This window comes from Eschscholzia californica, unplaced genomic scaffold (genome assembly GCF_041429995.1).
Source record: "Eschscholzia californica isolate CP2 unplaced genomic scaffold, dmEscCali1.0.p SCAF_3, whole genome shotgun sequence".
Classification (NCBI taxonomy): Eukaryota; Viridiplantae; Streptophyta; class Magnoliopsida; order Ranunculales; family Papaveraceae; genus Eschscholzia; species Eschscholzia californica.
Window position 1 is genome coordinate 63,283,921 of NW_028238420.1, and position 26,843 is coordinate 63,310,763.

General features: G+C 35.4%; 4 protein-coding genes and 1 pseudogene across 6 annotated transcripts; 2 read left to right on the top strand and 3 right to left on the bottom strand.

The window, feature by feature from the left end:
- The first annotated feature begins 791 nt into the window (after window positions 1-791).
- On the top strand, window positions 792-2,204 carry LOC147553136 (putative F-box protein At1g32420). Its single transcript, XM_086668683.1, has one exon. It carries the CDS (start codon window positions 792-794, stop codon window positions 2,202-2,204), a length of 1,413 nt encoding a protein of 470 aa, XP_086524809.1.
- Window positions 2,205-3,184: 980 nt separating this feature from the next.
- LOC147553137 (UDP-galactose/UDP-glucose transporter 3) lies at window positions 3,185-6,860 on the bottom strand. Its single transcript, XM_086670491.1, has 7 exons — window positions 6,659-6,860; window positions 6,193-6,290; window positions 5,944-6,074; window positions 5,244-5,274; window positions 4,578-4,681; window positions 4,297-4,418; window positions 3,185-3,815 (listed from the first exon to the last, which is right to left on the bottom strand). The coding sequence occupies exons 1-7, from the start codon at window positions 6,760-6,762 to the stop codon at window positions 3,416-3,418; spliced, it is 990 nt and encodes a 329-aa protein (XP_086526617.1). The 5' UTR covers window positions 6,763-6,860; the 3' UTR covers window positions 3,185-3,415.
- Window positions 6,861-10,512: 3,652 nt separating this feature from the next.
- Window positions 10,513-13,745, top strand: LOC147553138 (putative serine/threonine-protein kinase PBL3). The gene is made up of 6 exons (XM_086670490.1): window positions 10,513-11,129; window positions 11,765-12,063; window positions 12,157-12,292; window positions 12,605-12,741; window positions 12,830-12,953; window positions 13,055-13,745. Exons 1-6 carry the CDS (start codon window positions 11,066-11,068, stop codon window positions 13,519-13,521), a joined length of 1,227 nt encoding a protein of 408 aa, XP_086526616.1. The 5' UTR covers window positions 10,513-11,065; the 3' UTR covers window positions 13,522-13,745.
- Window positions 13,746-14,137: 392 nt separating this feature from the next.
- LOC147553139 (ABC transporter A family member 7-like) lies at window positions 14,138-22,542 on the bottom strand. 3 transcript variants are annotated; one of them, XM_086670489.1, is made up of 19 exons: window positions 22,438-22,542; window positions 20,736-20,830; window positions 19,862-20,201; window positions 19,685-19,764; window positions 19,323-19,467; window positions 19,126-19,245; window positions 18,901-19,025; window positions 18,005-18,163; window positions 17,527-17,689; window positions 17,319-17,444; window positions 17,151-17,234; window positions 16,653-17,017; window positions 16,346-16,546; window positions 16,127-16,236; window positions 15,922-16,006; window positions 15,504-15,632; window positions 15,296-15,401; window positions 15,003-15,091; window positions 14,138-14,557 (listed from the first exon to the last, which is right to left on the bottom strand). In XM_086670489.1, the coding sequence occupies exons 2-19, from the start codon at window positions 20,811-20,813 to the stop codon at window positions 14,255-14,257; spliced, it is 2,808 nt and encodes a 935-aa protein (XP_086526615.1). In that variant the 5' UTR covers window positions 20,814-20,830; window positions 22,438-22,542; the 3' UTR covers window positions 14,138-14,254. The 3 variants fall into 3 exon arrangements, with proteins under 3 accessions (XP_086526615.1, XP_086526614.1, XP_086526613.1); XM_086670488.1 differs by lacking the exon at window positions 22,438-22,542 and having other exon boundaries at window positions 20,736-21,126; XM_086670487.1 differs by lacking the exon at window positions 22,438-22,542 and having other exon boundaries at window positions 17,151-17,444; window positions 20,736-20,979.
- LOC147553140 (ABC transporter A family member 7-like) lies at window positions 22,420-26,558 on the bottom strand (annotated as a pseudogene).
- Window positions 26,559-26,843: the final 285 nt, after the last annotated feature.

A 26,843-nucleotide genomic window follows, 5' to 3' on the forward strand; every position in this document is an offset into this window, starting at 1 on the left:
AAGACAATTTCTAATGTGAATACAATCGTTTAACTATAGATGTTATTTGTCAAACAAATTTTTTTGTTTCTTTTTCAAAAGGAGGAACAACAACAACAATCGGTTGAAAATGGATGGACCTCTCGTGCTTAAACTAAAACAACAACCACTGTGCTACCACTTTTTTCATGATAAAATAATACGCTTACATGAATATATATATATACACAATTTTTTTTTCTGACTACAATATATTAAAAGAAGATGGGTGCAGCCAAGGGGAGCGATCGCGCTCCTTGGATCCGCACCTGACGGTAATAGAATGCGATGAGCAAGGGATAGTGTTTGTTGTCCAAGAATGCACCAGGAATCGCATCCTGAGGGGAAATGTTAGTGAATAGGTTTGCGATATTCGCCTTTGAATTGTGAATTAAACAAATTAAAAAATAAAATTAATCTCTACTAATCATATTACTTAAACAAAAGTATACAGTGAAGTATTCTGATTACCAAGAATCGCACAAACGAATTGTTATTCATGGTAATCGTATTGAATAGTTCAAATAAGTTAGAATGATCAAAATCTTATGATAGAAAGACACTAGAGAATATCTTTTTATAAATCCACGTCAGTTGCTGACCGGACTGAAAACTACAAGTGTAAAGATTTTCTAATCCTAATTGGATTCTGTAGGGGACGTGCCCTAGGGTCTGTCTAACTCTAAGGGAAGAAACCGTAGGGAGGGTTTCCTTATTACATTCTTCTACTACTACTACTATTTATTTATCTAGTACGGCTCCTTCCGGTCAAGATGAAGAAGATGAGAGCTTTTCACTTTCCTGTTAAATTTGGTCTCAAGACCAAATTTATCATCAAGAACAAATTCAAGAAGAAGAAAAGCATAGGAGGAGGTAATAATAAAAGTAAAAGTGGTTTTGGTATTGATGAAGATTTTTTAATATATGAGATATTAAGTAGACTACCAGTGAAATCACTTATTCGTTTCAAATCCGTCAGTAAACTATGGTTTTCTATAATTGGAAAAGATCAAAACTTCATTGATTTACACCTTACCCGATCAAAATCACGTAACCCTAGTCTCTTTATCATCCCTTCTGAAACGAACAACCCCCGATGTTATCCAACCCAGTTATTTATGATAGCTGATTTAATTGAACAAGGAAGAGGAGGAAGATTTGGAGCATCCATCAACACTACAACCGAACCATCCGAATTGTTGTATAACCGTCGTTATTATACAATTTTAAACCCTGTTAATGGTTTGATTTGTATCATTGGGTTTAATCGTCATCGATATGCTCAAATTTACAATATCAGTACCCGGCAACAATCACCACTAATTAAGCATATACCCGAGGAAGATGAGAGATTTATCTATGATTCAAAATATCAGTTCGGATATGATCCTGACACTAATCAACACAAATTAGTCTGTCTCTACCGCTTGATATCTCAAAACGGTAATCCTCTTCTTGTCGTTTGTGATGTTTTGACCCTTGGAAATGGTGTTCATGGAGGAGATGATGATAGTAGTAAACTTAATGAGTGGAGAAGGATAGATGAAGTTCCACCACAATCACTGAAAAATCCTTCTGTTTACGTGAATGGTTCAATATACTGGAGCACTAATGAGCTTAACAAAGGTGGAGAATCTTGGAGCAGAGAACATCGTCCTCTATATATAGTTGCATTTGATGTTGGAATTGAGAAGTTTAGAACTATTCAAATCCCTGATTTCATACTTGATCAGCCCGGGGAAAATGGCGAGGGTGTACTCTCAAACGAACAATTTTCTATAGATAGTCCGGAGGTTGATTTATTAGAAATAGACGGACATGTAGCTCTTCAAATTAGAATGAGTATTGATGTCGTAAAGTTATGGATATTTGATGATGATAAGAAGAATATGACAACAACTAGTCAACAAACTTGGACAGGATTGACTATCAATTTACCTTTTTGTTGGGTGAGTGGTAGATATGTACGTATTCATTCGGTACTTGATCAAATAATCTTAACAACCCACTTTATTGACGGGGAAACTTATAATACAAAAGAGAGGAAAAAATATTTCTCTTTTTATTCTTACAATGGGAAGAAGAACATCTTGGAGGAATTTGAAATTATTGGAATCCCAACTCATATGTGCTCCATAAGTCTATTTACTAAGTTTCATGAAAGCCTTTTGTCTGTTTCAACTTGAGCACATTCCCTATTAAACTTAAAGAAAGCAAGATTCCAAGGAAGAGTTTAAGAAGAAGAAACATATTTCCTCTCTCTATTACTTTGTTGGCAAAAGAAACTAAAGTGAAAGAGAAGAGAGAGTGTTGATCAAGAGAGTTGCGTAAGTGTGACGGTGAGAGAGAGTTGTAGTGATATTTTGTAACCGGAAAGTGTCCTAAACTTTGTGTACGGTAAGTCGGTTATGTTGTAACTTCAAGTTTACAGTGGACTAACTTTCATCTATGAGTTATTTCCTTTTGGCCTCTACTTTGTGACCAACTTCTTTCTTGGCCTCCTATTTTTCATAAATTCAAATATGGTCACATTTTTTTTAATTTAAATGTCGTAACTACCCTTCCTATAAATATGTTTTTCAAAATAAAATTAAATAAAAAACATGAATTCCACCTCTCTCCACCTCACATCTCTCTTCACGTCACCTCTCTCTCTCCACCTCAACATCTCTCTTCACGTCACCTCTCTCTCTCTCCACCTCACTTCTCAATAGAAAGATATATATATTTTTTATGTTTGAAGGTTGCCGGGCGAAATTTTTTTCGGCCGGCGACCTTGGTCGGAGAAGAGAGAGTGAGTTGGAGAGAGAGAGAGGTGACGTGAAGAGAGATGAGAGGTGGAGAGAGAGGTGACGTGGAGAGAGATGAGAGGTGGTGAGAGAGCTGAGGTGGAAGTGAGGTGAAATTCATGTTTACTATTTAATTTTATTTTGAAAAAAATATTTATAGGAAAGGTAGTTATGACATTTATATTAAAAAAGGGAGCCATATTTGAATTTATGGAAAATAGGGAGCCAAGAAGGAAGCTTGTCACAAAGTAGGGGCCACAAAGAAAATAACTCTTCATCTTTTTGTGTTGTTTTCCTATTTTGAATTGTTATTCTTGGTAATCGTATTGAATAGGTCCAATCAGTTGAATTATCAAAATGTTATGATAGAAATACACTGCAGAAGATAATTTTATAAATTGAACGTTCTCCAACAAGTCACAAACTTTGTCACATATTGCCCGTGATCGGCTTACACCATACGTTAATAAGTATAAACGTTCGGACAATTTGTTACAGAACTAAAAATATCAAAATCGTATTCTTTTACATTTTCTTCTACATCAAAATCTATAATAAACAAAATGATCTAAAATTTAGGTTTTTGAATCATAAGAAGAAGCATTTTCTCAAGTTGTCTTCTTCTTTTTTTGCATCTTCTTCCATTTCAAGTATATTTGGTATGACAGCCCTGAGAAAACCATAACAACACTTCCCCATTGCTTTCCTGACAAAGGATTTCCACTTACTAATGAAGAAACTACGATGCTTACGAATTTACGGGTAGTAGTGATGGTGGTGTTGGCTAGTGAACCGAAACGGCTTATCGTCAAGAAGATGAAGTTTTGACCAACTGCTCCACACAAACAGAATAGGAAAATGTCCCATGCTGCTTCAGGATATTTCCTGCAGAACTCAACTGTCTCGAACCCGCTTCCTTGTGGCAAACCGAACATGTATATCATGTTGTATATGGTTCCCCACAGATTCATCCCTAACATTATATCCCAAGCACTTGTTTTTGGGTACCTGTTAAAAGGTACATTATCTGGTTTAATAGCAGTCTAAACATGGTTTATGTTGATTGGTTGATGTATACATCTCATCAAATCTAACCTGAAACATAGAGAGTTCAATTTCGATAGTACAAAAATCTTATCGTCCAATTTCATCTAATAGTAACCTAAGGTTTCATTTATGGTAGTCATGAGATTATATACAAAATATCATACCATACTCATTAAAGTGGCTGCGAGCGTCCACACCAAGTAATCAAGTACTTAACACGGTAAAGATACACAGACAATAGACGGACCATTGACACCCATAAATTTGGATTAAATATGGGTTGATCCATACCAAATACCCAGCAGTCAGTAGTATGACTTCTTTTAGCTAGTTTCGGTAAACGGGCAAGAAAATTTATGGAGGAAGTAATTCCGTCGGATAAAAAACTTCTCAGGCAGACACGACCGAAAAATTCACGTAGCTTTAGAACAAGGAGCCATACCTTGAAGTGATCGAATCTTGTGTAGCATTTGTAAAACCATCAAAAGCTAAATTGAGGAAACATAGCCCATATCCGAGTGGTGCATTTGGGTGAGCTAACTTGCTTATGGTTTTTGAGCTAGTCTGGAAGAGAAGAGAAAAATCAAGTACTATCCCAAAGGCCATTTGATCTAGGACTATTTTAAATTACTCAAATCTCTCTTAATTGATTAAAAAGATTCGGGAGGAAAAGAGAAAATTTCGTGGTTAACCATGAATCCGTGACTACGACTCTTAATTTACCTTGGAAAGTGCAAACGCAGATACCCCACCAGCAACGAGAAGGCTGCAAACATACTCGGGCAAAGTATATTTAATACCATAAATCAGTGTTCCCATCAACATTACTGCATGGAAATCAAGTTTGTGTCGTTAACAGAGTGATAAACTATTTTCCACGAAAATGGATTGAGTACAATAGATAAACCACATACAGTAAAATATATTGATTTAACAAAAAAACAAAGATCTGGACTAAGTTATCAACTTTAGATCCCAACAACAAAGGCCTAGCTTTCAAAACCCATTCCTAGATTATAGTGTTCTTCTCTTATGTTACTTCTACTCTGGTGTTTTCCACTGTTTTAAAGAAACTAAGAAAGTCTAAAGGGAATTCAGTTGTAGAATTGATTGTAATTAACTAATTACTAGAGCTTTGTCCACCAAACTGCGGAGCTTTGCTTCTCTGACTATTAACCTCTTCAGACATTTAATGCTGATTTAACTAGGATTGTAAACCTCTCGTTCAGTACTGATTTTTTTACGTCGGTGGGGTTGCAGGGAAATTTTTGTTCCCAATTTGGATTTCACCAATAAACGACATGTATCAAGACAAATATAATCTCCAACTACGATCACATCCATATACGACAACAATTCTCATTAGCATAACGCATCCAAAATTCTTACCTGGAATCATTTTCGAGGATTTAGCTAGGACCTGCAAAGTAATAAGAGAACTTTATTATAAGATTTTGTCCATCAGCATTTCCAACAAAAATGCAGAATTATGAAGAAAAAAATTAAATACCATTAACGTGATTAGTAACAATTATAGACATATATGTCTTTTCCCTGTCTTTATTTCTTTATAATACGTCAAGGGGGTTTTCCTTGAAAGTACCTAGCTAGGAACTCTTTTGAGAACAACAATTAAATCATCAACCAATAACATATTTGCAATGTTTTACAAGACTTTCAAGGCGTATGCATTGAGGCGAGGCGGTCACCTGTTGCCTCGAGGCATACATATTTGAACTCGAGACTAAAACATTTGCATCTAAAGTCACCAGTTATGTTTGAGTTGTCGGGCAATACAAAAACATTAGTATTTTGTTTATTAAACACTTGGGACTTTATATTACAGTAGTAAAGTATGAAAACTTAGCTATACTTTTACATAAATGATATTATTTTCCTTAAAAAAAGCATATAGTTTACGTCTTTTACACAACAATGCTTATGCCTCGAGGCGTCGCCTAGTCTTGTGAGAGTAAACCACCTTGGGGTGTAACAATGTATTTTAAAACATTGCATATTTGTAGTCTCTCGCAGTCAGATGAAAACTAAATTTGAAACATATGAAGAGACAGTGTCAAAGTAAACATGCCTGGGCAGGGTAACTAATGTACTTCAAAGCTTCAATCCCCATAGCCGGACCTATTGTGTTAGTGATACCGGCAGTCCAATAACTCCGCCATGGAGCACCACCACTACTATTTCCAGGCCATAACTTCAACACTACACAAACCAACATAAATCAATCGAAACACTCGAAGTAGCTCGATCAAATAATCTTAGAGGAACCCAAAACCAGTATAAACCAAACTAAGAGAAAGACAAAAAAAGTGGAACTTACTTATAAATGACCATAATAAACAAACAACATTTTGTGCTAGATTCAGAAACGAAAGATGTTCAAACCGTTCCCCATCCGGACCAAATCGTTTAGTAGATCTGAAATGTGTACAAACGAAATGTCATAAACCCTTCGATGGTTAGTTAAAAACCCCTTTAGGGGTGCTAAAGAGGAAATCAAATTATCCATCCAAATTCAATAACTCTGAATTTTGTCAATATTTTTAGGGTTTAAGACTAAAAGCCCCATTTTGTTTCAGTTCTTTACCTAATTTCAACGAATTTATTTCCTACCCTCTAAATTTCTAGATTTATACTACCTCAAATTGTAAGATATGATAATAAACAGGCAAAAAAAAACTGAACTTTATCAAAAATCAGATCTTATTTTCATTCTAATTCATAAAATCAAAAGATGGGTAATCTCTAAAGTGAGAGAAACTGGAAGATCAAAAGGGTAAACTCACAAAGTTTCTTGAAGAACTCCTTGAGTTATATAAGCTGACCAAATACCAGCAATGCAGAAACCTAAAACCAGAATCCTACTCATTCCTCCGGCGTGACTCTCCATTTTTTCAGACAATAATCACCGGAAATCCTCAGATCCGGCAAGAGTTCGTAGAGAGAGAGAGAGTTAATAACGAACTTTTGAGAAAGAGCAAATTCGGTGGGAGTTTATGTCAGACCGAGTGGGATCGCGAAGTCTGTGTCAATTTCCGACGTGGCAAATTTTGATTGGATGTGACGTTACATATTGCAATTTGATTGGTTACTTAGACGCGTTCACTTCAACTAAAGATGATTCAGTGTATATGAGTCTATTATAGTAAGGGGGGTTTTATTGAGTCAAACTCTTCTATTCTGACCTTTAGACTCATCCTGTGCTCCATCCAAGTTAATGACTTGTGAACCTTTGATTTCTAAGAGGGTGTTTGATTTTTTTAGCACTTATAAGTGCTACCACTTACTAGTGATAATCACTTAGTAAGTGATATCACTTGTAAGTGCAACGACGTTTGTTTTTCATCACTTCTAAGTGCTTGATTTTCATTTTTATATTAATTCTAAATGTCATAAAAATGAGAAATTGTCTATTTTGACCTTAAAGTATTTACACATTAGCATTTCATACCAATTCATTATGCTCATGAGTTTGGATACAAGAAAATTACGGTTTATGAATATTTCGTGTTGAAAATATTAATCTCAAATAATCAAAAATTATGAAGGAGAAATAACGTACGTTGCATGATGGAGTTTGGGTGGTTCCGTGATTGATGAAAGAAGAGATGTTTAAAAAATTTAAAAGAAAAACTTAGGTGAATGATGAGTGAAGAAGGAAAAGAGTCATCGCTAAAGTCATAAAAGATTTTTTTTACTTATCAATTGTTTAAGATTTTCTTTTTAGTTATAATTATATTGGTAATTATTATATTCGGAGAGGATAAAAATGTCCTTCTTAGCACTTAGAAAGTAAGTGCAAAAAAATAAGCTCCAAGTTGGAGCTTACTTTTTTGCACTTACTTTGGCCCCACTTACAAGTGATATTCACTTATAAGTGAAAAAACAAACGGCCTAAACTTGCCGGCCCACACTTATTAAGTGAAAATCACTTAATAAGTGCAAAAATCAAACACCCTCTAAGTTGAAGGCGTTCGGATGTGCCTATAGCTCAATTTCGAAGTGCTTATAGAATTTCTAATATGAGGGTAACTTTTTAAGGTGGCCAATACGTGGACAACTACTTTTTTTATATGGACAACTATTTTTGGGTCCGGTGCGAGTCAATTATGCTTGACTTAGTTGACTTTGATTTAATAAGGGGACAACTCCATACAGTCTTAAATACTAACAGTTACTAACTCGTGGACCATTAACAAAATAATAGTTCAAAATTGAAAACCTAAGTTGTCTTCTTCTTCATCATCTTCTTCTTCATCATCTTCTTCTTCTTCCTTCTTCTTATTCTTGTACTGCTACTAAAAGTAAACTATAGTTTCTACCACTTCCTTTTGTTTTTTATCAAACCCTAGATGAATGAAGAAGATAAAACTCATCAATCTCCACTTCCCTTATTTTTTTGTAAACTATAATTTCTATCACTTTTCTTTGTTTTTTTAGTGAACTATAGTTTCTACTACTTCCCTTTGTTTTTTATCAAACCCTAGATGGGTTTTAATCAAACCTTACATTGATGAGGTAAAACTCTAACTTTTTTTAATTTTATTTTGTGTTTTCGTTTGGGTAGTTTGAAAGAATACAAAACGATTTCAAGGCAAAAAATCGAAGTGAAGAAGAAATTCCCAGAATTTCGTGGGAAATCTACGAAAATATGCTAGATTTTCGTGGCAAGTTTCCTTCTGTCTTGTCAAATTTTCGTAGGAAATCTACGAAATTGGCAAGACAGATTTTTTTTTTTTTTTATAAAAACTCAGAAATTAAGATCTCTCGTGTTTTGTCGATTTTCCACGAAGCACGAGCAACTTTACTTGTTTGTAAAAAAAATTTAGGATTTTGAAATTTTTTGATTTCTAGGTTTTAAAAGTTTAACGGGTTTTAGGGTTTTTAGATCTGATCTTTCTGGTTAGGAATATCCTTCAACAATTCCCTTCCCTTTGTTTGATGTCATAATCTTCTCCATAAAAATTCTCTCTCTAGAATTTTGGGTTGATGATGAAGATGAAGTAGTAGAAGAACACCTAACTTACTTAGGGTTTATGGAGAAAAGAGAGAGGTTTTAAAATAATACATCTAATTCTAAGAGGACTTGAGTGAAAATAATAGAGAGTTGTCCCCTTAGAAACTGGTGTCCATATAAAAAAATTAATTATTTTGGTTGTCCACATAAGATAGTTGTCCATATAAGAAAAACGGTTGTCCACGTATTGACCACCCTTTTTAAAGGTGTCCCAAAGTTTTATTGGAGTCTTTTCCCTCACACTTCCTTTGTGAAATTTGCCTTGAGGAGGCGCCTTTTAAATTTTCTATGGAGAAATACTTCTAACCAAAATTTTGGGTGGAAGATGTAGAGAGGTATCATTTAAAAAGAGAAGGAAAAGAGATGACCTAACACGTAAATAAATGTCGGCCTAAACCCTATATTAGATTGAACCCCAAGGGGAGTGAACACCCCACCTTTATAGTGTTTTTGGTTTTTTTTTCGAGAAATGGACTACGATCTACGTTAGTCGTTACAAGGTATTGATACGTCATTAAAATGTGATAGACACAATAACTGTCTAGGTTAAACCAATAATTAAAGAGGTCTAAAGTCCGGCAACAAAAATCCTAAAGTCTGACAACATCTGCTTTATTTAGTGGCTAAAGTATGAATGATTTCTTTCGTTTCATTCTCTTTTATAATGATAATTAAGGAGGTATTCCTCCCCCCCCCCCCCCCACCCAATAAGGAATTCTTTCTTCAACTAGGAATTCTTTTTATATAAGGAGGGATCCCAACCCTTTTAACTTCACGTAAAATATCAAAAGAATTTAAGATGGTACAAACAAACTTTTGAAAACGGAAAATTGGTAGGGGCATTAACATTGACTTCCGATTTGCACTCATCATCAGGAGAAACTTGTGCTACTCATTTTTGTGTTGGAGTCCCCTTGGCACAAACAACCAACCAATTTTAGGCTTATGTGAAAGGAAAAAAAAGTGCTATTCCAACTTCATTCTATACCTCCATCATTCAATTGGAATTCACATTTAACATTTTCTCTAGATGCTCATTTCCGGTGTTTATAACGAAAGTTATTTTCATAAATATAACTTAATTGTATACCTCTTATGCAATAAAATTTTGGAGAATAAAAAATATCTCATATTTACGCACATTTTGTTTTTATTGAAATATATATACACACGTTTATAAAATATGTTTTTTTTCTTCAACAATTTTTTTGTGTGAAGCCATTTGTAGTTTCTGAACGTATGAACTTTTAGCCCAAACTCTGAAATGATAAATGGTGGTGATTAACGTAAATTTCCTCAATTAGTTGCTTGGACTTTAAGAGTCGTTCTAAATTATTTAATATTATAAACGCTTTAACGAAGTCATTCGTGGAAGTTGTTAGATCTTCTTTTCCTTAACAAAATTATTTAAAAATGATATATTCCTTTCTCTTTTGACTTGCAATAATTCTTTTAAAATTTGTTATTGTGTAAGTTGTTTTTTTATTATTCAACCCGTATGATCCCCTTTTCATACTTAAGAAAGAAAGAGTCTTTTGTGCATTCTTGTGCATACAGAAACGATGATAATTTCCTCGTTTTTACACTATGTGGACATAAAAGTAATATTGCGCATTGATGATATGGGCATAATGAACAATAGTATAGTAGTATAATTTGTAATCTTATTTGTCTTTGTTTTCTTTCCCGAACAAAAAAATACTTTGTTAACAAAAAAACAAAAAAAAATAGTAATTGTTTTCTTTACTTGGTAAAATCATTTTGAGAAGCATTACTTTGTTATGCTCATGCTAATGGTGGTGAACTAGCGGTGGTGGTGGTAGTAGTAGGAGGTGGAAGGAGACGAGGAATAAGAAGTTTTGTTGTGTCAGATAATTTGATAAAATTCATAATTGAATTTTTTTTTTCTGTTTCTCAAAAAAAAGGGGCTTCCCCTTTGGGTTATTGCTCCCCAGTCCCCACTCTCCACCCTTTTCATACTTCAAAAGTCATTGTCTTCCTTGCCCTCTTATATTTCTTCCAATTCTTCTAGTTTTTATTTTTGTTAGTTTTCCCTTAATTTGCAGAGGAAACAATTGATAGTTTTTTCTCCTAGTTCTCTGTAACTTTGGAGTTTCTTTCATGGTTGTTTCATTAAAAGAGAAAAAACTCTAATCAGTTGGAACTGAGATCGATCATGGGTTGTTGCTTAAGTTCTTCTGTGAAAGTTAATAGTGCTCAAATCCCTCAGACTACTTCAGGTCACTTCTTCTTCTTCTGAGTTGAATATTTAGTTTATAAAAGATAACAACTCATGGGTTCTCTCTTAATTTTTCTTCTGATTCTGTTCATGGATTTCCTTTTACTAGCTTAGTTTGTCTTTAAAACCTCAATTTCTTCATGGGTTTTTTCTGTTGGAGATTTTGGGCATTTTTTACTTGTAGTTTGTTGATGATTTGGTTTCATATCTGGGTTGGGAATTTTTTTGGTGATTGTATTCATCTTAACTCATTTTTGAGGAAAAAAAGTGGGTTATTGTTTTTTGCAAATTACTAGCTAAACTTAGCTTTCTTGATGCAAATAAAGAATAATATAAATGTTGGTTTGGACTTGGTAAATTCCTAAGTAATATTCAGGATCAAGGGTAGGTAAGTAAATCCTTAAATGTCTGCCAAGAAAGGCAAATCCAAACTGAAAAAGAGTTGTATTGGACTGGATAGAGTAAGACCCTATATTGCACAATTCGATGAGTGCGAGTTTGCCGTTCTTTTCGGCATCCGATGAACAAAAATGATAGCTTTGGGAATCCTCAGAGTTCAAATACATTGTGTTTTCTTCTTAGAGAAAATGTCTTCTTTGTATACCAATAGACATACTAACGTTCGCTCTATTTCAGGAACCACGAAAAACTACAATAAACGAACCGTATCTTTAGTTCCTACTACTCTTCCAACTCCGAGATCTGAAGGTGAGATTTTGTCATGCCCATACTTGAAGGCGTTCTCGTTTAGTGAGCTCAAGAGTGCTACAAGAAACTTTCGTCCCGATAGTCTTATAGGAGAAGGAGGATTCGGTTTAGTTTTCAAAGGATGGCTTGACCAACAAACCTTATCTCCTTCAAAGCCTGGGTTAGGCATGGTTGTTGCTGTCAAGAAGCTTAAACCAGAAGGTTTCCAAGGCCACAAGGAGTGGTTGGTAGGTTTCTTCTTTCTACATTTGCTTTGACATTTTTCGCTCTTGTTTGATATTTGAGCTTCTCAAAACTTACATTTACTTAGCTGTTCGCAGACAGAAGTGAACTATCTAGGCAAACTTCATCACCCCAATCTAGTTAAACTCATCGGTTATTGCATGGATGGTGACAACCGTCTTTTAGTCTATGAGTTCATGCCTAAAGGAAGCTTGGAGAACCACTTATATAGAAGTAAGTATAAGGTTTCTAAGATTCATGCTCTACACTGCAACAATTATGTCAAGAAGAATGCCAAGAGCAGCACCTGTGAGGCCGTGACGGAGTTGTTTATTGGTTTTACTCGGAAGCTCCTCCGACAATGAAATTCTTTCACTTGTACCGTTTATTCCCAATAAATATAGAGAATCAAAAAACGAGGCTGGCTGTTCAGCAAAAAGAAACTTTTTTGTCTGCAAACAACATGTAATATCCGTGTCGTGGGTCTTCTCTTTATGAATCAAATTCACATATGTTGTAATTGGTATATTGGTTTGCACTTTGCAGGAGGACCTCAGCCACTTTCTTGGGCGATAAGGATGAAAGTTGCCACAGGTGCTGCTACAGGGCTATGTTTCTTGCACGAAGCTGAATCGCAAGTTATATACCGTGACTTTAAAGCTTCTAACATCCTTCTAGACGCGGTATGTCGCCAAGACGCCAACATGAACAATTAGAAAATGGAACTTCAAAAGTATTCTCAACGTATAACTGTATAGTTTCTTCGTGCAGGATTTCAATGCTAAACTTTCTGACTTTGGCTTGGCGAAGGCAGGCCCAACTGGTGACAGGACTCATGTTTCGACGGAGGTCATGGGTACTAAAGGTTATGCTGCTCCTGAATATGTTGCTACAGGTTTGTTGATTCTCATTACTTCGTATTTAGTATAGTTTAGTTGGTTATTTATCCCACTGTCACGGAATCACAACATATACGAATGAATCTAAATTGAGCAGGACGACTATCGGCAAGGAGTGATGTTTACAGCTTCGGTGTTGTATTATTGGAACTTTTATCGGGGCGAAGTGCCATAGTGAAAAAGGCAGGTTTGGAACATAATTTAGTAGAATGGGCAAAGCCATATATGGACGATAACCGTAAGTTATTCAGGATTATGGACACTAAAATGGAAGGTCAATACCCACAGAAAGGAGCTTTCATGGCTGCAACCCTTGCCTTACAGTGCCTAAACAGTGAACCCAGGGCTCGACCTCAAATGGCTGAAGTTTTATCAAAACTAGAGGAAATCCAAGTGCCGAAAAATGTAAAAAACATTTCCAAATTAGAACGAAGAAGTACATCAACCACCCCTAGTAGATCACCGATGAGACATCATCCTTCGCCTCTGAATCTCAAGCCTCGTGGGTCACCGCTTCCCTCCCCACCACTGCCCACTTTCAGGCATTGTCCTAAAATACACTGATATGAGATTAGCAACTGCATCAGATTGACTATATCTGCTAAAATTTCTTCAGTACGAGAAGAATTAGTCTAGATCTTGTTTAAGGAATTTACGGCTCGTTATCCTCTCTATTTGGTGTTTAGTTTTCCCTAGTTTTAAGCAGTCTATATTATTTTCACAGAGATGGGTTTGTTCACTTTGTTGTATCTATATGATAATAGAATAAAAGAAGATAAATATGATCATCTAGTCTTTTTTGGTACTGTATTGATACCACCGACTTCTCTATTGATCATCTAATCTTTTATACCCTAAGGAGTTGTGCCTCATCATTATAATTGTATAATAGAAACAACTACTCTTTGTCGGGCCAAATTTGGCTTGCCTGGTATCCGACACGTTCACCCAAGTTCGATGAGGCTCGTGCACGCCCAAACCAATGATGGGTAACACGTCCAGATGGGCTCAGACACTAGAGGTTGTCCGAGGTCCAGCCTAGCACGAACCTAAGCATCAAACAAGCTTGAAAATAATGGGGATTGAAAAAATTTGACAAGGAAAGGAAGTATGAAATTTACCTCAACTAATTGCAGAAAGCTCCATGACTCAACAATAAAATGTAAAGAGAAAAATCAACTTTAACAAGTCAAGTCAAATATTTTCTGTATTGAAACTTATTTTATGTGATTTTCGAGTTGTATAGTAATAATCAAGAACCATGAAAATCCACTAGGAACACATGACCAAGGAGTAATTAGGAGAGTGTTTGAAATGCTTGGGCACCTCGAGCTACCTTAATGAAGACGTCCTCGAGTGTAACATCAGCCAGACCCCACGCGTTTATTGTGAACTTCTTCTTTGCATTCTCTACTGATTGGAAAACATCTGCAATTCTTACTTCTTCCTTTGGTAGTTCAAATTTTTGGGTTCCTGATATGTGGTAAATCTTGTTTGCACTCGGAGAGAGTTTTCGCACTAGGTTTTCCACCTCCTCTTCATCTCGATTTGAAGACGTTGTAATTGTAAACACGTACGACCCTCCATATCGTCCCTTTAGCTGCCATTCATAACACGTTCTTACATATAAGAATTGGAAAAAGCTAATAAAATTTCAAAGTGACTATTTAAGATCAATTTGTTCAATTTGATATGCTATGAAGTCTGAGCTAAAGAATCCATTTGTATTATAGCCCCCCAAACCTTAGCAGTTATCGATATTGTCTCAGCTTTTGATATCTAGGCTCAAGCCCAATGGGTACGGGGTTTTGGTCTTGGCAAAGAGCCAGACTCCACGAGCCCACCCAAAAAAGGCCTCGAAACTTGCTCTATAAGCTTGAGCGAGCACCTATAGCCTAGGCTCTGTACCTTCTCTTAAGCTATGGAGGACAATGGTCAAGACAAGTCAACAATAGGTCGAGAATAAAGTGCAACATAATGGAACTTTAATCCATGTTTTTAGCTTAAAAAAGAAAGATCTTGATGAACTATGTCAAGTTATTTACCTCCGTTGGATTTCCGATGCACTGTAAACTTCCGTCTACGAAGATCCCCAATCGGTCACATAGTACCTCTGCTTCTTCCATTGAATGAGCTGAAAAATAAGTGCCAATTGACTTGTGAGTTTTCAAGAAACTTAATATTCAAACATAATGATCCTTGTGCCACAAGTACTTGACATAAAATGCAAAATTGAGTCATTCAGAATGTGCGAAGCAAGAAGAAGATAACATGTTTCTCATAAGATCTTGCTAAAATCTATCGAGAAGTTAAAAGCAGAAGGAATGAGTTAAATTACTTGTAAGAATAATAGCTCGGTTTTGCTTCGCACGTTTCACCACATTCCACAAATTGTTTCTTGAAGCAGGATCGAGTCCAGTACTAGGCTCATCCATATAGACAACCTTTCACAATGGCAAAAGAGTGATAGCATAAGACTCATTATAGGAGATCTAAATATTCAAACATGAGAAGTAAAGAATTAAGTAATAGAAACTGAGACGTACTTTAGGATCACCAATTAGAGAAATGGCAACACTAAGCCGCCTCTTCATTCCGCCACTGTATTTTCCAGCTTGTTTATCGCCAACACCCCCGCGAAATAGGTTTACACTCTTCAGAGATTCTTCCACGGCCTATTAAAAAAAATGAAGCACAACATGCTTATTTTATTTTTTATTTATTTTCTAGTGACCCGACATACTCAGGGTTAGATGAAGATTAGATACATATATGAAATCATCCAATTTAGGTTTACACTCTTCGGAGATTCTTCCACGGATTATTAAAGACGTTAAATTCTTATTGTTGGATATGTCTTTTACCTGAAGCTCACTTAGATTGGGTGGTAACCTAAATTCCCGATATCCATTAATTTACACGTATATTACCTCAATGACTTTAGTTATAGCAGTGTAAACTTACTTGTTTTAACTCGGCGCCTTTGAGATTCTTCAGTCTCCCATAAAACAGTAAGTGCTCCCGCCCAGTTAGTGTTTCCCAGAGCAAGCTTTTTCATTGGCAAAGTAACCAAAAAATGTCAAAAGAGAGGACCACACATCCAAACTATTTATTAGCAACCCATGATCAGAGGCCTCAGTAGATGGAAATAGAAAGTATGGTTTCTTACTCATGCTGGGGACATACACCCATGCTAGTGTATATCTTGTTCATGTCAGTTCGTATGTCCATGCCCTCGACAAATGCACCGCCAGAGGATGGAGTTGTGAGCCCAATCATCTTCGACCAGAGACGAAAATTCGTTGAGGTTTTCATATAAGTGATCAGTTTTATGAAATGCATTCTCCATATTTATAATTGAAAATAGCTAGTGGGGTTTTCTACTCACCATACTAATGAAAGAGGTTTTACCAGCACCATTAGGACCAAGCATACCAAAACATTCCCCTCGAGGCAAAGCAAGAGACAACCCTCTAACTGCAAATTTTTCAGGGTTTCCATCCATTCCCGGATAAACCTTTTTTAGGTTATCACAGACAATGGCATGACTTGTACCGGGTTCAAGCAATAACCGTTCAACCTTCTCCCTCTGCACAATAATAAAGGTGAACTTCATAATATATACGCACCACACAGACATATACGTGTGTGTGTGTAGGGAATAAGAGGCATAAACTTTAATGAACAAAAGATACCTCTTGGGAAACATCAGGTTTATCTATCTCAACAAAAATGTTCGGCTCCTGCCTCTTCATATCAAGCCTCTGAAATGAGGGCGACTGCTTCTTCAAGCACTTCAAGAAAAATAAAGGATGTCTTTTGACACCACTACCTGAGGACATAACTTGATCAAAATAATATGCAACCGATAGCACTATAAACCATTCTATGGCCATGAGGATTAAGAGCGTTTTCATCCCATTTTCTCTATCATTCAAATTTGTCCAGCGCATGCCATCACTTCCTATATTACTTTCTGTCTTGGCATACTCTGCTAACTCATAAAGTCCGCGGAATAGAGAAAATCCAGGGAAAATCTCCATAACGACAATCCACGCCCCTAAAACAACGTAACACACAGATCCGAAGTAATTAGAGACTAGAGAGTTGCAAAATATGTCGCTAACGATAATTTTGGAACATGTATAAATATAATAGCTTTTAAAACTGATTCACCAAGGAGATCAACTGACTTGAGAAGGATGAATCTTCCACAAAATTTTGGAACAGAAAGCGACCCAAGAGCCCTGATCCAAATACTGATATGTGTCCGATTACTGTCATCATCAAAATCGAGTTCTTAAGATATGATAAAAAATCTCGTAAATAAATAAAAAGTTTTAGTAAGATAGACTGCAAACCTTCAGTGGTCTTAACACTCGAAAAAAGTGTTGCCACTAGAAAAGCAAATGAAATTTGCAAGTTTATATACACGAAATAGAAAACACACTGTACGCTGTACTCGTTCGATGTGAAAATTTTCAATCCTGCATAATAGAAAAGAAACAATATGAAAGCCAGAACGCTATATTTGATGTGGAGTTCTGTTGGTGCGTCATAGTTTCTTACCTATAAGTGAACCGAATACCATAAAAGATATCATATAGACCGAAGATATTAAGAGAAAATACAAATATGAAATCATCCAATATGGACCATCTCCAAGTCCATGCATTTTCATCATTATTCTCAAGTTTTGCTGTTTTTCATAAACAAGAGATGTTAATATTACCTGCATCAAGATGTACAATGTTGGTTAGATTTGACTAACTAAAATGAAGTAGTATTTGACAAAACTTTAAACTACTTAACACATCGAATATAACATTTAATTGTTGAAAGTTCATCTCAAGGAGATAACTATTGGCATTAAAGCTTAAAACAATGTCAAAATACAACAGAACGCCATTCGCGTCAGCAGTTTTACCGCCGACTGTGATAAAGCCGAGGCAATTTTTCCGTAGGCAGAGGGTATTTTTTATTGCCGACAGATTTATACTGGCAGCATTAACTTGAAATTTTGTAGTATCAAATTCCTCATACTTACAGGAAAAAGTTGCAGAATGGCCCAAGAAAAGAAAAGTGGACCAAGAAGAGAAGATAAATCCAGATTGAGCTGTAATTCATGTTTGGGCATTTCTTTGACAAAATCCAAAAGCATCCTCACACCAGCGCCTCTGACGAGCTGGATGAAAGCATTGGAAGCCTATATTCACATAATATGAGCCTTTTCTGTTTAGTTAATGTCAAAGTTGAAATCCGAATGAAAGCCAAAATGCTTATAGGTGATTTACGTATTACTCTAGTAACAAACTGAATGAATTGAATGCAAAAACTGAAATGATAGATGGTACCTATCTTTTTCCTCCCCTTTCAAACATCAAACAAATAGGAATGATTGATGTTTTAATATCTGGAATTGTGTTAAAGTCTAATTCCTATTACTTTGGTTGCATCGTAATACCCAATAGCAGAGAATGTCTAAATTCGATAAAGGCAACCAGACAACTAAATTATTCATGCAGTTTCAAAGCCAAACCCAAATATAACCCATATGGATATCAAAGGAGATATTCATTTCAATAGTCATAAAAATTTAATCTTCCATTGATACGTTAACCCTATACGGATATCACAGAGGTAATAGCTTGTGACTATTATTTCAGACGTGTTATTCGAGCACTCTATGTCAAATTAAACTAGTGACTTCATATGATAAACTATGAACACCGCTAATAGCGTTAGTAGCTTCAGATGTCAGACCTCCATACCATATTCTTTATGTTATTGGTGTACGAAGTAAAAGGTATCTGATGGGATAGCCGGATAGGACACTTTTCGACTATTCATGTATGTCAAGAATCTAGGTAAAATGCTTAAACTATTTTGTATGAACTAATATAATAATCAAAGTAACAATTTTTTGAAATTTGGGATACGTACCACATTAATAGAGCGTAGAACCCGCACCATATGAAATCCTTCTTCCGAAGAAAACTCTTGATAGCTTGAGTTATACCAAATATTTACATTGAATTGATTCTCATTTGAGTTCAAGAAATCATAAGCTGAAACAACAATTCAGTTTTTGTATCTGATTTATCGTCTAATGTAATACCAAATCACATGAAGAGCACAGAGAAGTGACATAGTTTGAACAAAACCAACCTGCCATAATCTCATTAATCTTCCTCTCTGCATTTCCTTTCCTATATCCCTTGAACAACTCATCATTTATTGTCGAAGAACTATTTCGCCAAACGTTCAAACCCTTAAGACATCTTATCTCTGGTTCAAAATTTGAACAAGTTATGAAAGTAAGAGCCCAAATAAGAAAATAAGAGATATTGGTCAAAATAGACTACCTGGTGGAGTTGTATCGGCCGGTATCGTGAAATTAAAAGAAAAATTGAAGTCCTCTGTGCAATTAGGTTGGAGAACATATAAAGGACGACTAAAGAGAAAAGTGTGTTCTATAAAATTATTCGATGAGGTAGCTGCATCCGTCCCCTGGAAATTAAGAAAACCCACATCAATATCAAAGCCAGCATAAACTTCAATGGTAGGAGTAATCCGTGAAAGTGTATTTAAAGTGAATCCGTTAGTGCTTTGCTTATCGTTTTTAACGGATATAGTCATCTCCATGTTAAACCAATAAAAGTATCTTAAATCTTAATGATGAATGGAAGTAAACGAGAGCACTGAAAGTGAAAGCGGATATACGCACCAGAAGATGATTGGCAATAGTATTCAGAATGTCAGTTGAATTGTAAAACAAACCTTGCGGGAAGAAATTCCTCGCCAAACCTGTTAAACATTTTAAGTAGTAGGATTCGAATGAGTACAAGCGTCGCTTACACTAGTAGTGAGAACTGAATATAGATAATGAGAGAATCTAATTTACTTTGTCCAAGAGTTTGGTTAAGCCCGGTGAGAAGAATAGTCGCCGGACAGGAACCCGTTCTTTGGCATGATTCATCAGGCAGATCCGTGAATGGACTAGAACCAGTGCTGACAGCCCTATATTTGGGGCCAGGTACTTGCAAGAGAGCAGGCCATTCTGGAGGTTTAGGAACCGGACAAATTTCAATTTGGTCTGAAGTAGGCAGGTCAGTTGGGCATTCGTTAACACCGATCACGGTCTTACTTAATTGTGAGTTCACCCAAGTTTGGATTAGAACCATCAACAAACAAATGATGACAGGGAACAAAACAAGTCTAAGATTCGTCTTGTAATTACGTTTCTGCAAAATAAATAAAAATTTCTATCAACATATACAAAGAAACCATTGTTTGATATAATAGCCCCTAATAACAGAGAATTACCCTAAAATCCCATTATGGCAACACTAACAGCAAGGTAGTGTCTATATTTTTAAAGTCAGATCTGAAATCTGAGTCTGAGGTCTCAATTGAGTCGACTAAGAATTCAGAATGTTTTTTGTTTGATTCGTGGTGGCTGAGTGAATGACTACTAATTTGGACTGATTTTGAATCCATTTGACTCAAAAGAATTAGATTCAAACAATAAGAAAAAAAAAAAACACCACCTAAAAGATTAATTAACAAACGATTTGTTACCCAAAATCTGGGATTCTATTAGCAAATTCGTTTATTTGACTATACCTTTTTTTTTAATTATCTCAATAATAACCTTTTCAATTACCCATTTCTAATCGTAAAGAAATTCTCCAAATTTTTACTAGAAAAATATAAAAAGAAAACAAAGAATAAGAGTTGGAATTTGTTCTCCATTAAAGAAGAGATAAATGGAATACCTGAAAAGTAAGATTCTTTAAGAACAGAGCATTAGCCTGCGTGAAGAAACTTGAAGGTCCATTTGATTCATTCGCCATTAATGACCGCTTCTTTCCTAACAAAACTTAACTCACTTGAAGAATGAAGAATGAAGAATGAAGAAGAAGAAATCTCTCTCTCTCTCTCTCTCTCTCTCTCTCTCTCTCTCTCTCTCTCTCTCTCTCTTTCTAAATCTCTGTCTGAGTAGAAGAAGAAGAGTCGGACAGAATTTTAAGATTTTACTACAAAAGTTAAGTTTTATATCCTCTACCTATCTAATATGTCAACACTATTTCTACTTGACATATTTGCCCTTCTACTCCCCCATTCACTGTATCCTAATTTCATCCCCTTTTAAGTCTTAACTATATATATATTATCTCCCGTCACTATCTTGGTTGAATCTATATTGGAATATGATGTCCAACAAAATTTAAAGATCTCTCTGGCTGGAGACCATGTTGGATCACCGGGTATAGTAGCTGGACATTGGGTTATTTTCCTAATTTAAGAGTTTTATGTTTAATATAATTTTGCCAAGATTTGAATGATTTAATGGAGTATCAAATGTGGGATTTGGAAGGGGGGGTCTTCGATTCACCGGGCACGATTTCAAGGATTTGTTGAAGTAGTATGACAATGTGAAAATATATAAGTCGATCAGAAAGCAATTCATTTATAGTGATAGGGACAAGGTCACTGAGTTATGTTCCCGCGTCACTGCCATATAACATGGAATTGTAATTAGTCTTGTTTACCTAAAACTTACCTAATAAGTATAAATAGTAAGGATTTATAAAAAGAAGAATAATTTGTTTTCTAAGTATGAAAAAGGTAAACAATCAATAGAAGATTCCTTGCTTTTTTTTTTTTTACTTTGGGATGAACTTTAGTTAGGTTTTAATGGAAATAAAACTTTGGTTATAGGTTGTAGAAACAAGAAAAAAAGGAAGGAACTGAGAAGGTTAGTGAATGATACAGGGATGGAAATATGTGAAAGTTTCACATTTGCAACCTTCAAATTCATCAAACTTTTATTGACACATTTAGCCCCCGCCTCTTCAAATTCTTTCATCTTGGTAGCCACAACTGCTACAAGGGTATTTTCGTCATGTATCGAATGTGTTATTTGTTAGCACACCCCCCAACTTGGTGAGATTTACAATTTTTGTCCAACTAGGGACGTATACCATTTGTTGCAAAGAACAAAAAGATTAGTTGCACCTCACTTAACTGAGAACTAGGAATATTTATCATTTGTTTCAGAAAAGGAAAAGATTAGTCCCCATTTAATCAAAGGGAGGATGAGTTTTAAGTCCAAAATCGAATGATCAATGAGTCTGTGCTAAAGAATCCAATTTGTATCTATAACTCCCCAAACCTCATCAGTTATCGATATTATCTCAGCTTTTGATATCTAGGCTCAAGCCCAATGGGTACGGGTTTTGGTCTTGGCAAAGAGCCAGACTCCACGAGCCACCCAAAAAAAGCCTCGAAACTTGCTCTTCAAGCTTGAGCGAGCACCTATAGCCCAGACTCTGTACCTACTCTTAAGCTATGAAGGACTATGGTCAAGACAAGACAAGTCAACAATAGGTCGAGTATAAAGTGCAAAAGAATGGAACTTTAATCCATGTTTTTAGCTTAAAAAAAGATCTTGATGAACTATGTCAAGTTATTTACCTCCGTTGGATTTCCAATGCACTGTAAACTTTCGTCTACGAAGATCCCCAATCGGTCACATAGTACCTCTGCTTCTTCCAATGAATGAGCTGAAAAATAAGTGCCAATTGACTTGTGAGTTTTCAAGAAACTTAATATTCAAACATAATGATCTTTGTGCCACAAGAACTTAACATAGAATGCAAAATTGAGTCATAGAGAATGTGTGAAGCAAGAAGATAACATGTTTCTCATAAGATCTTACTAAAATCCATCGAGAAGTTGACAATGAGAATAAAAGCAGAGGGAATGAGTTAGATTACTTGTAAGAATAATAGCTCGGTTTCGCTTCGCACGTTTCACCACATTCCACAAATTGTTTCTTGAAGCAGGATCGAGTCCAATACTAGGCTCATCCATATAGACAACCTTTCACAATGGCGAAAGAGTGAGCATAAGACTCATTTTAGGAGATCTAAATATTCAAACATGAAATGGCAACACTAAGCCGCCCCTTCACTCCGCTACTGTATTTTCCAGCTTGTTTATCGCCAACACCCCCGTGAAATAGGTTCACACTCTTCAGAGATTCTTCCCCGGCCTATAAAAAATGAAGCAGAACATGCTTGTTTATTTTTTAGTTTCTAGTTACCCGACATACTCGGTTAGATGAAGATAGATAGAACAGTTAAAGTCTTATTGTTAAAAATGTCTTTTATCTGAAGCTCACTTAGAATGAGTTTTAACATATATGTCTCTCCATTGGAAAAATTAGGGTTCAAATCTTACCATTACGAAAAAAATGTACTCAAATGTTCGATGTCAAATGTTCGATGTTACGTTGAGGACAAGATTATCTTTTTCTAATTTTTCCTCAACCTTTCCTTCCTATTTCTTGCATTTTATCGATGTACTCACCATACTAATGAAAGAGGTTTTACCAGCACCATTAGGACCAAGCATACCAAAACATTCCCCTCGAGGCAAAGCAAGAGACAACCCTCTAACTACAAATTTGTCAGGGTTTCCGTCCATTCAGGGATAAACCTTTTTTAGGTTATCACAGACGATGGCATGACTTGTACCGGGTTCAAGCAATTATTGAGATACGTGTGTAAACACGTGATATAAGAGACGGATCAAGATGAAGAGATCTGATGATCAAGACTGTTCCAAGATATTTGAAGATATATTGAAGATTCAGAATATTTACTTTAATATATTGAGAATATTTCTTGTAATATATCTAATACTATTATTAGATAGATTTTATATAGTTTCCTAGTTTAGTTAGGAGAAATTAGGAAACCCTAAAACCTAAATTCTCTATAAATAAGAGTAGGATCTTAGAGTTTAGTTATCGAGTTATCGAGTTATGTAACCGACCAACCCCTCATACAATTGTATTGGTGATTATTAATAATGAAGTTATTTCTCCGTAGATGTAGGTCTTGAGTGTCAGACAGAACCACGTTAAATATTGTGTCATCTATTTCATATTCATCTATCTCCGGTTTATAATCGTGAAAATTTAACATGGTATCAGAGCGAGTTATCAATCATGTTTCATCGAAAAAAATGTTAGGTTCATCAACCTTGATTCAAACTTCCGCAAAAATTTCGACATCTTTATTGTTCTTTGAGATGTAATAATCGTTCAATTACTTTGACGATTTTTTTTTTCAATTCCCAAGTTATTCTTGCGACTATCTGATTCCAACATCATTTTTATTGGTTGTGATTATCTATTGTTTCATAACTTTTTTGAAATTATGATAAAAGGTTATTGTAATGATAAAAGGTTATTGTAATGAAATTTGAAAAAAAAGGGTGTCGTTGGATTTTAAATGGGTCCATTATGTTGTTCTTATTTAATGGTGGTGGTGTTCTTATTTAATGGTGGCACTGTGCAGCAATCTATATATTGGTCAAGATAGTGAAAACTAACCAAAGCTTCATTAATCCAACATGAGATCTTACCGGTGACACTTTGCTCCTTTATTTCTCGTAAACCAGGCATTCCAGTCCAAGCTATTTCTATTCATGAAGATGAGAAATACTTTTCTTTGGCCGATCGAAGTCGCAGTTATTCAATCCAATATAGCCGATTCAAGTAAGACGCAATTGTGTTTTAGATGTGATTATTTCACTCTTTTCTCCAAGTCGGACACTTCAAAAGTTTCGTGTTCCGACTTGCGAGAGGGTATTGGGATACGTGTGTAAGCACGTGATATAAGAGATGGATCAAGATGAAGAGATCCGACGATCAAGACTATTCCAAGATATTTGAAGATATATTGAAGATCCAGAATATTTACTTTAATATATTGAGAATATTTCTTGTAATATATCTAATATTATTATTAGATAGATTTTATATAGCTTCCTAGTTTAGTTAGGAGAAACTAGGAAACCCTAAACCCTATAAATAAGAGTAGGGTCTTAGAGTTTAATTATCGAGTTATGTAACAACCCCACATACAATTGTATGTGGTGATTATTAATAATGAAGTTATTGCTCCGTGGATGTAGGTCTTGAGTGTCAGAACAAACCACGTTAAATATTGTGTCATCTATTTCATATTCATCTATCTCCGATTTATAATCGTGAATTAAACAGCAATAACCGTTAAACCTTCTCCCTCTCCACAATGTTAAAAGTGAACATCATAATATATACGCACCACACGCACATATACATGTGTGTATGTACATGGATTAAGATAAACGTTAATGAGACAAAAGATACCTCTTGGGAAACATCGGGTTTATCTATCTAAACAAAAACGTTCGGCTCCTGAGTCCTGCCTCTTCATATCAAGCCTCTGAAATGATGGCAACTGCTTCTTCAAGCACTTCAAGAAAAATAGAGGATGTCTTTTGACACCACTACCTGAAGACATAACTTGATCCAAATAATATACAACAGATAGCACTATAAACCATTCTATAGCCATGACGATTAAGAGCGTTTTCATTCCATTTTCACTATCATTCAAATTTGTGCAGCGCATGCCATCACTTCCTATATTACTTCCTGTCATGGCATAGTCAGAGAAATTGAAGGGAGGGAAAAGGATAAAGACAGTAGGGACCATTTTCATGTCCTCCAATGTCCGTGTTATTAGTTGGAGACATTTCAAATAGTGACGTGATACACTAATTTGAGTTGTGTTTAAATATTTATTTAAAATAAATAAAAGTATCGACTTAAAAAAATCTTTTTAAACGTCGTGAAACTGATTTGAACTAAAAAAAAACAAGAAAAGAAAAAAATATAAATAGTGTGTGTTGTGTGTTATGTGTTGTGTGTTGTGTGTGTGCGTGTGGGTGTGTGAGAGAGTTGTTATGGTGGTGGCTGAAATCCTAAGTTTAAAAAAAAATTAATTAAATATTATGTGAAGGACGATTTTTAATGTCAGACATTCTAATATTTTATTTAGGATAATTTCGTCCATAAATATTAAATTAAATCATTCCCGGGAATGGGAATCACAAACCCACCCCCACCCACCCTCTCTGGATTTGCTATTACCCCATTCCCGCGAATTCTTTCTTAGAATGAGTTCTAACATATATGTTTCTCCATTGGAAAAACTAGGGTTCAAATGTTACCATTACGAAAAAATGTACTCAAATGTTCGATGTTACTTTGAGGACAAGTTTATCTTTTTCTAATTTTTCCTCAACCTTTCCTTCCTATTTCTTGCATTTTAAAGAAATGAAGTAATTTTCGACTTATGGTGGCTACAATGATCCTAAATTCCAATATCCATTAATTTACACGTATGTTACCTAATGACTTTAGTTACATTAGTGTAAACACACTTGTTTTAACTCAGCGCCTTTGAGATTCTTCAGTCCCATAAAACAGTAAGTGCTCCCGCCCGGTTAGTGTTTCCCGGAGCAAGCTTTTTCATTGGCAAAGTAACCAACAAAATGTCAAAAGAGAGGATCACACATCCAAACTATTTATTAGCAACCCATGATCAGAGGCCTCAGTAGATGGAAATAGAAAGTATGGTTGTTTACTCATGTTGGGGACATACACCCATGCTAGTGTATATCTTGTTCATGTCAGTTCGTAAGTCCATGCCCTCAACAAATGCGCCGCCAGACGACGGAGTTGTGAGTCCAATCATCTTCGACCAGAGATGAAAATTCGTTGTGAGCCCAATCATCTTCATGTTATTGGTTGAGGACATTTCAAATAGTGAAGTGATACACTAATTTGAGTTGTGTTTAAATATTTATTTAAAATAAATAAAGGTATCGACTTAAAAAAATCTTTTTAAACGTCGTGAAACTGATTTGAATGAAGAAAAAACAAGAGAAGGAAAAAATATAGATAGTGTGTGTTGTGTGCTATGTGTTGTGTATTGTGTGTGTGAGAGAGTTGTTATGGTGGTGGCTGAAATCCTAAGTTT

Coding starts and splice junctions, on each gene's coding strand:
- LOC147553137 (XM_086670491.1), bottom strand. CDS start 6,762: ATGGAGAGTCACGCCGGAGGAATGAGTAGGATTCTGGTTTTAGGTTTC. Junction 6,075..6,192: donor TTTATTATGGTCATTTATAA/GTAAGTTCCACT, acceptor TGGTTTGTGTAG/TGTTGAAGTTATGGCCTGGA. Junction 5,275..5,943: donor ACATTAGTTACCCTGCCCAG/GCATGTTTACTT, acceptor ATTACTTTGCAG/GTCCTAGCTAAATCCTCGAA.
- LOC147553139 (XM_086670487.1), bottom strand. CDS start 20,813: ATGGCGAATGAATCAAATGGACCTTCAAGTTTCTTCACGCAGGCTAAT. Junction 19,468..19,684: donor CTATTGCCAATCATCTTCTG/GTGCGTATATCC, acceptor CTTAATTTCCAG/GGGACGGATGCAGCTACCTC. Junction 16,237..16,345: donor AAACCTCTTTCATTAGTATG/GTGAGTAGAAAA, acceptor CTCTGGTCGAAG/ATGATTGGGCTCACAACTCC.
- LOC147553136 (XM_086668683.1), top strand. CDS start 792: ATGAAGAAGATGAGAGCTTTTCACTTTCCTGTTAAATTTGGTCTCAAG.
- LOC147553138 (XM_086670490.1), top strand. CDS start 11,066: ATGGGTTGTTGCTTAAGTTCTTCTGTGAAAGTTAATAGTGCTCAAATC. Junction 11,130..11,764: donor AATCCCTCAGACTACTTCAG/GTCACTTCTTCT, acceptor GCTCTATTTCAG/GAACCACGAAAAACTACAAT. Junction 12,742..12,829: donor CTAACATCCTTCTAGACGCG/GTATGTCGCCAA, acceptor TTCTTCGTGCAG/GATTTCAATGCTAAACTTTC.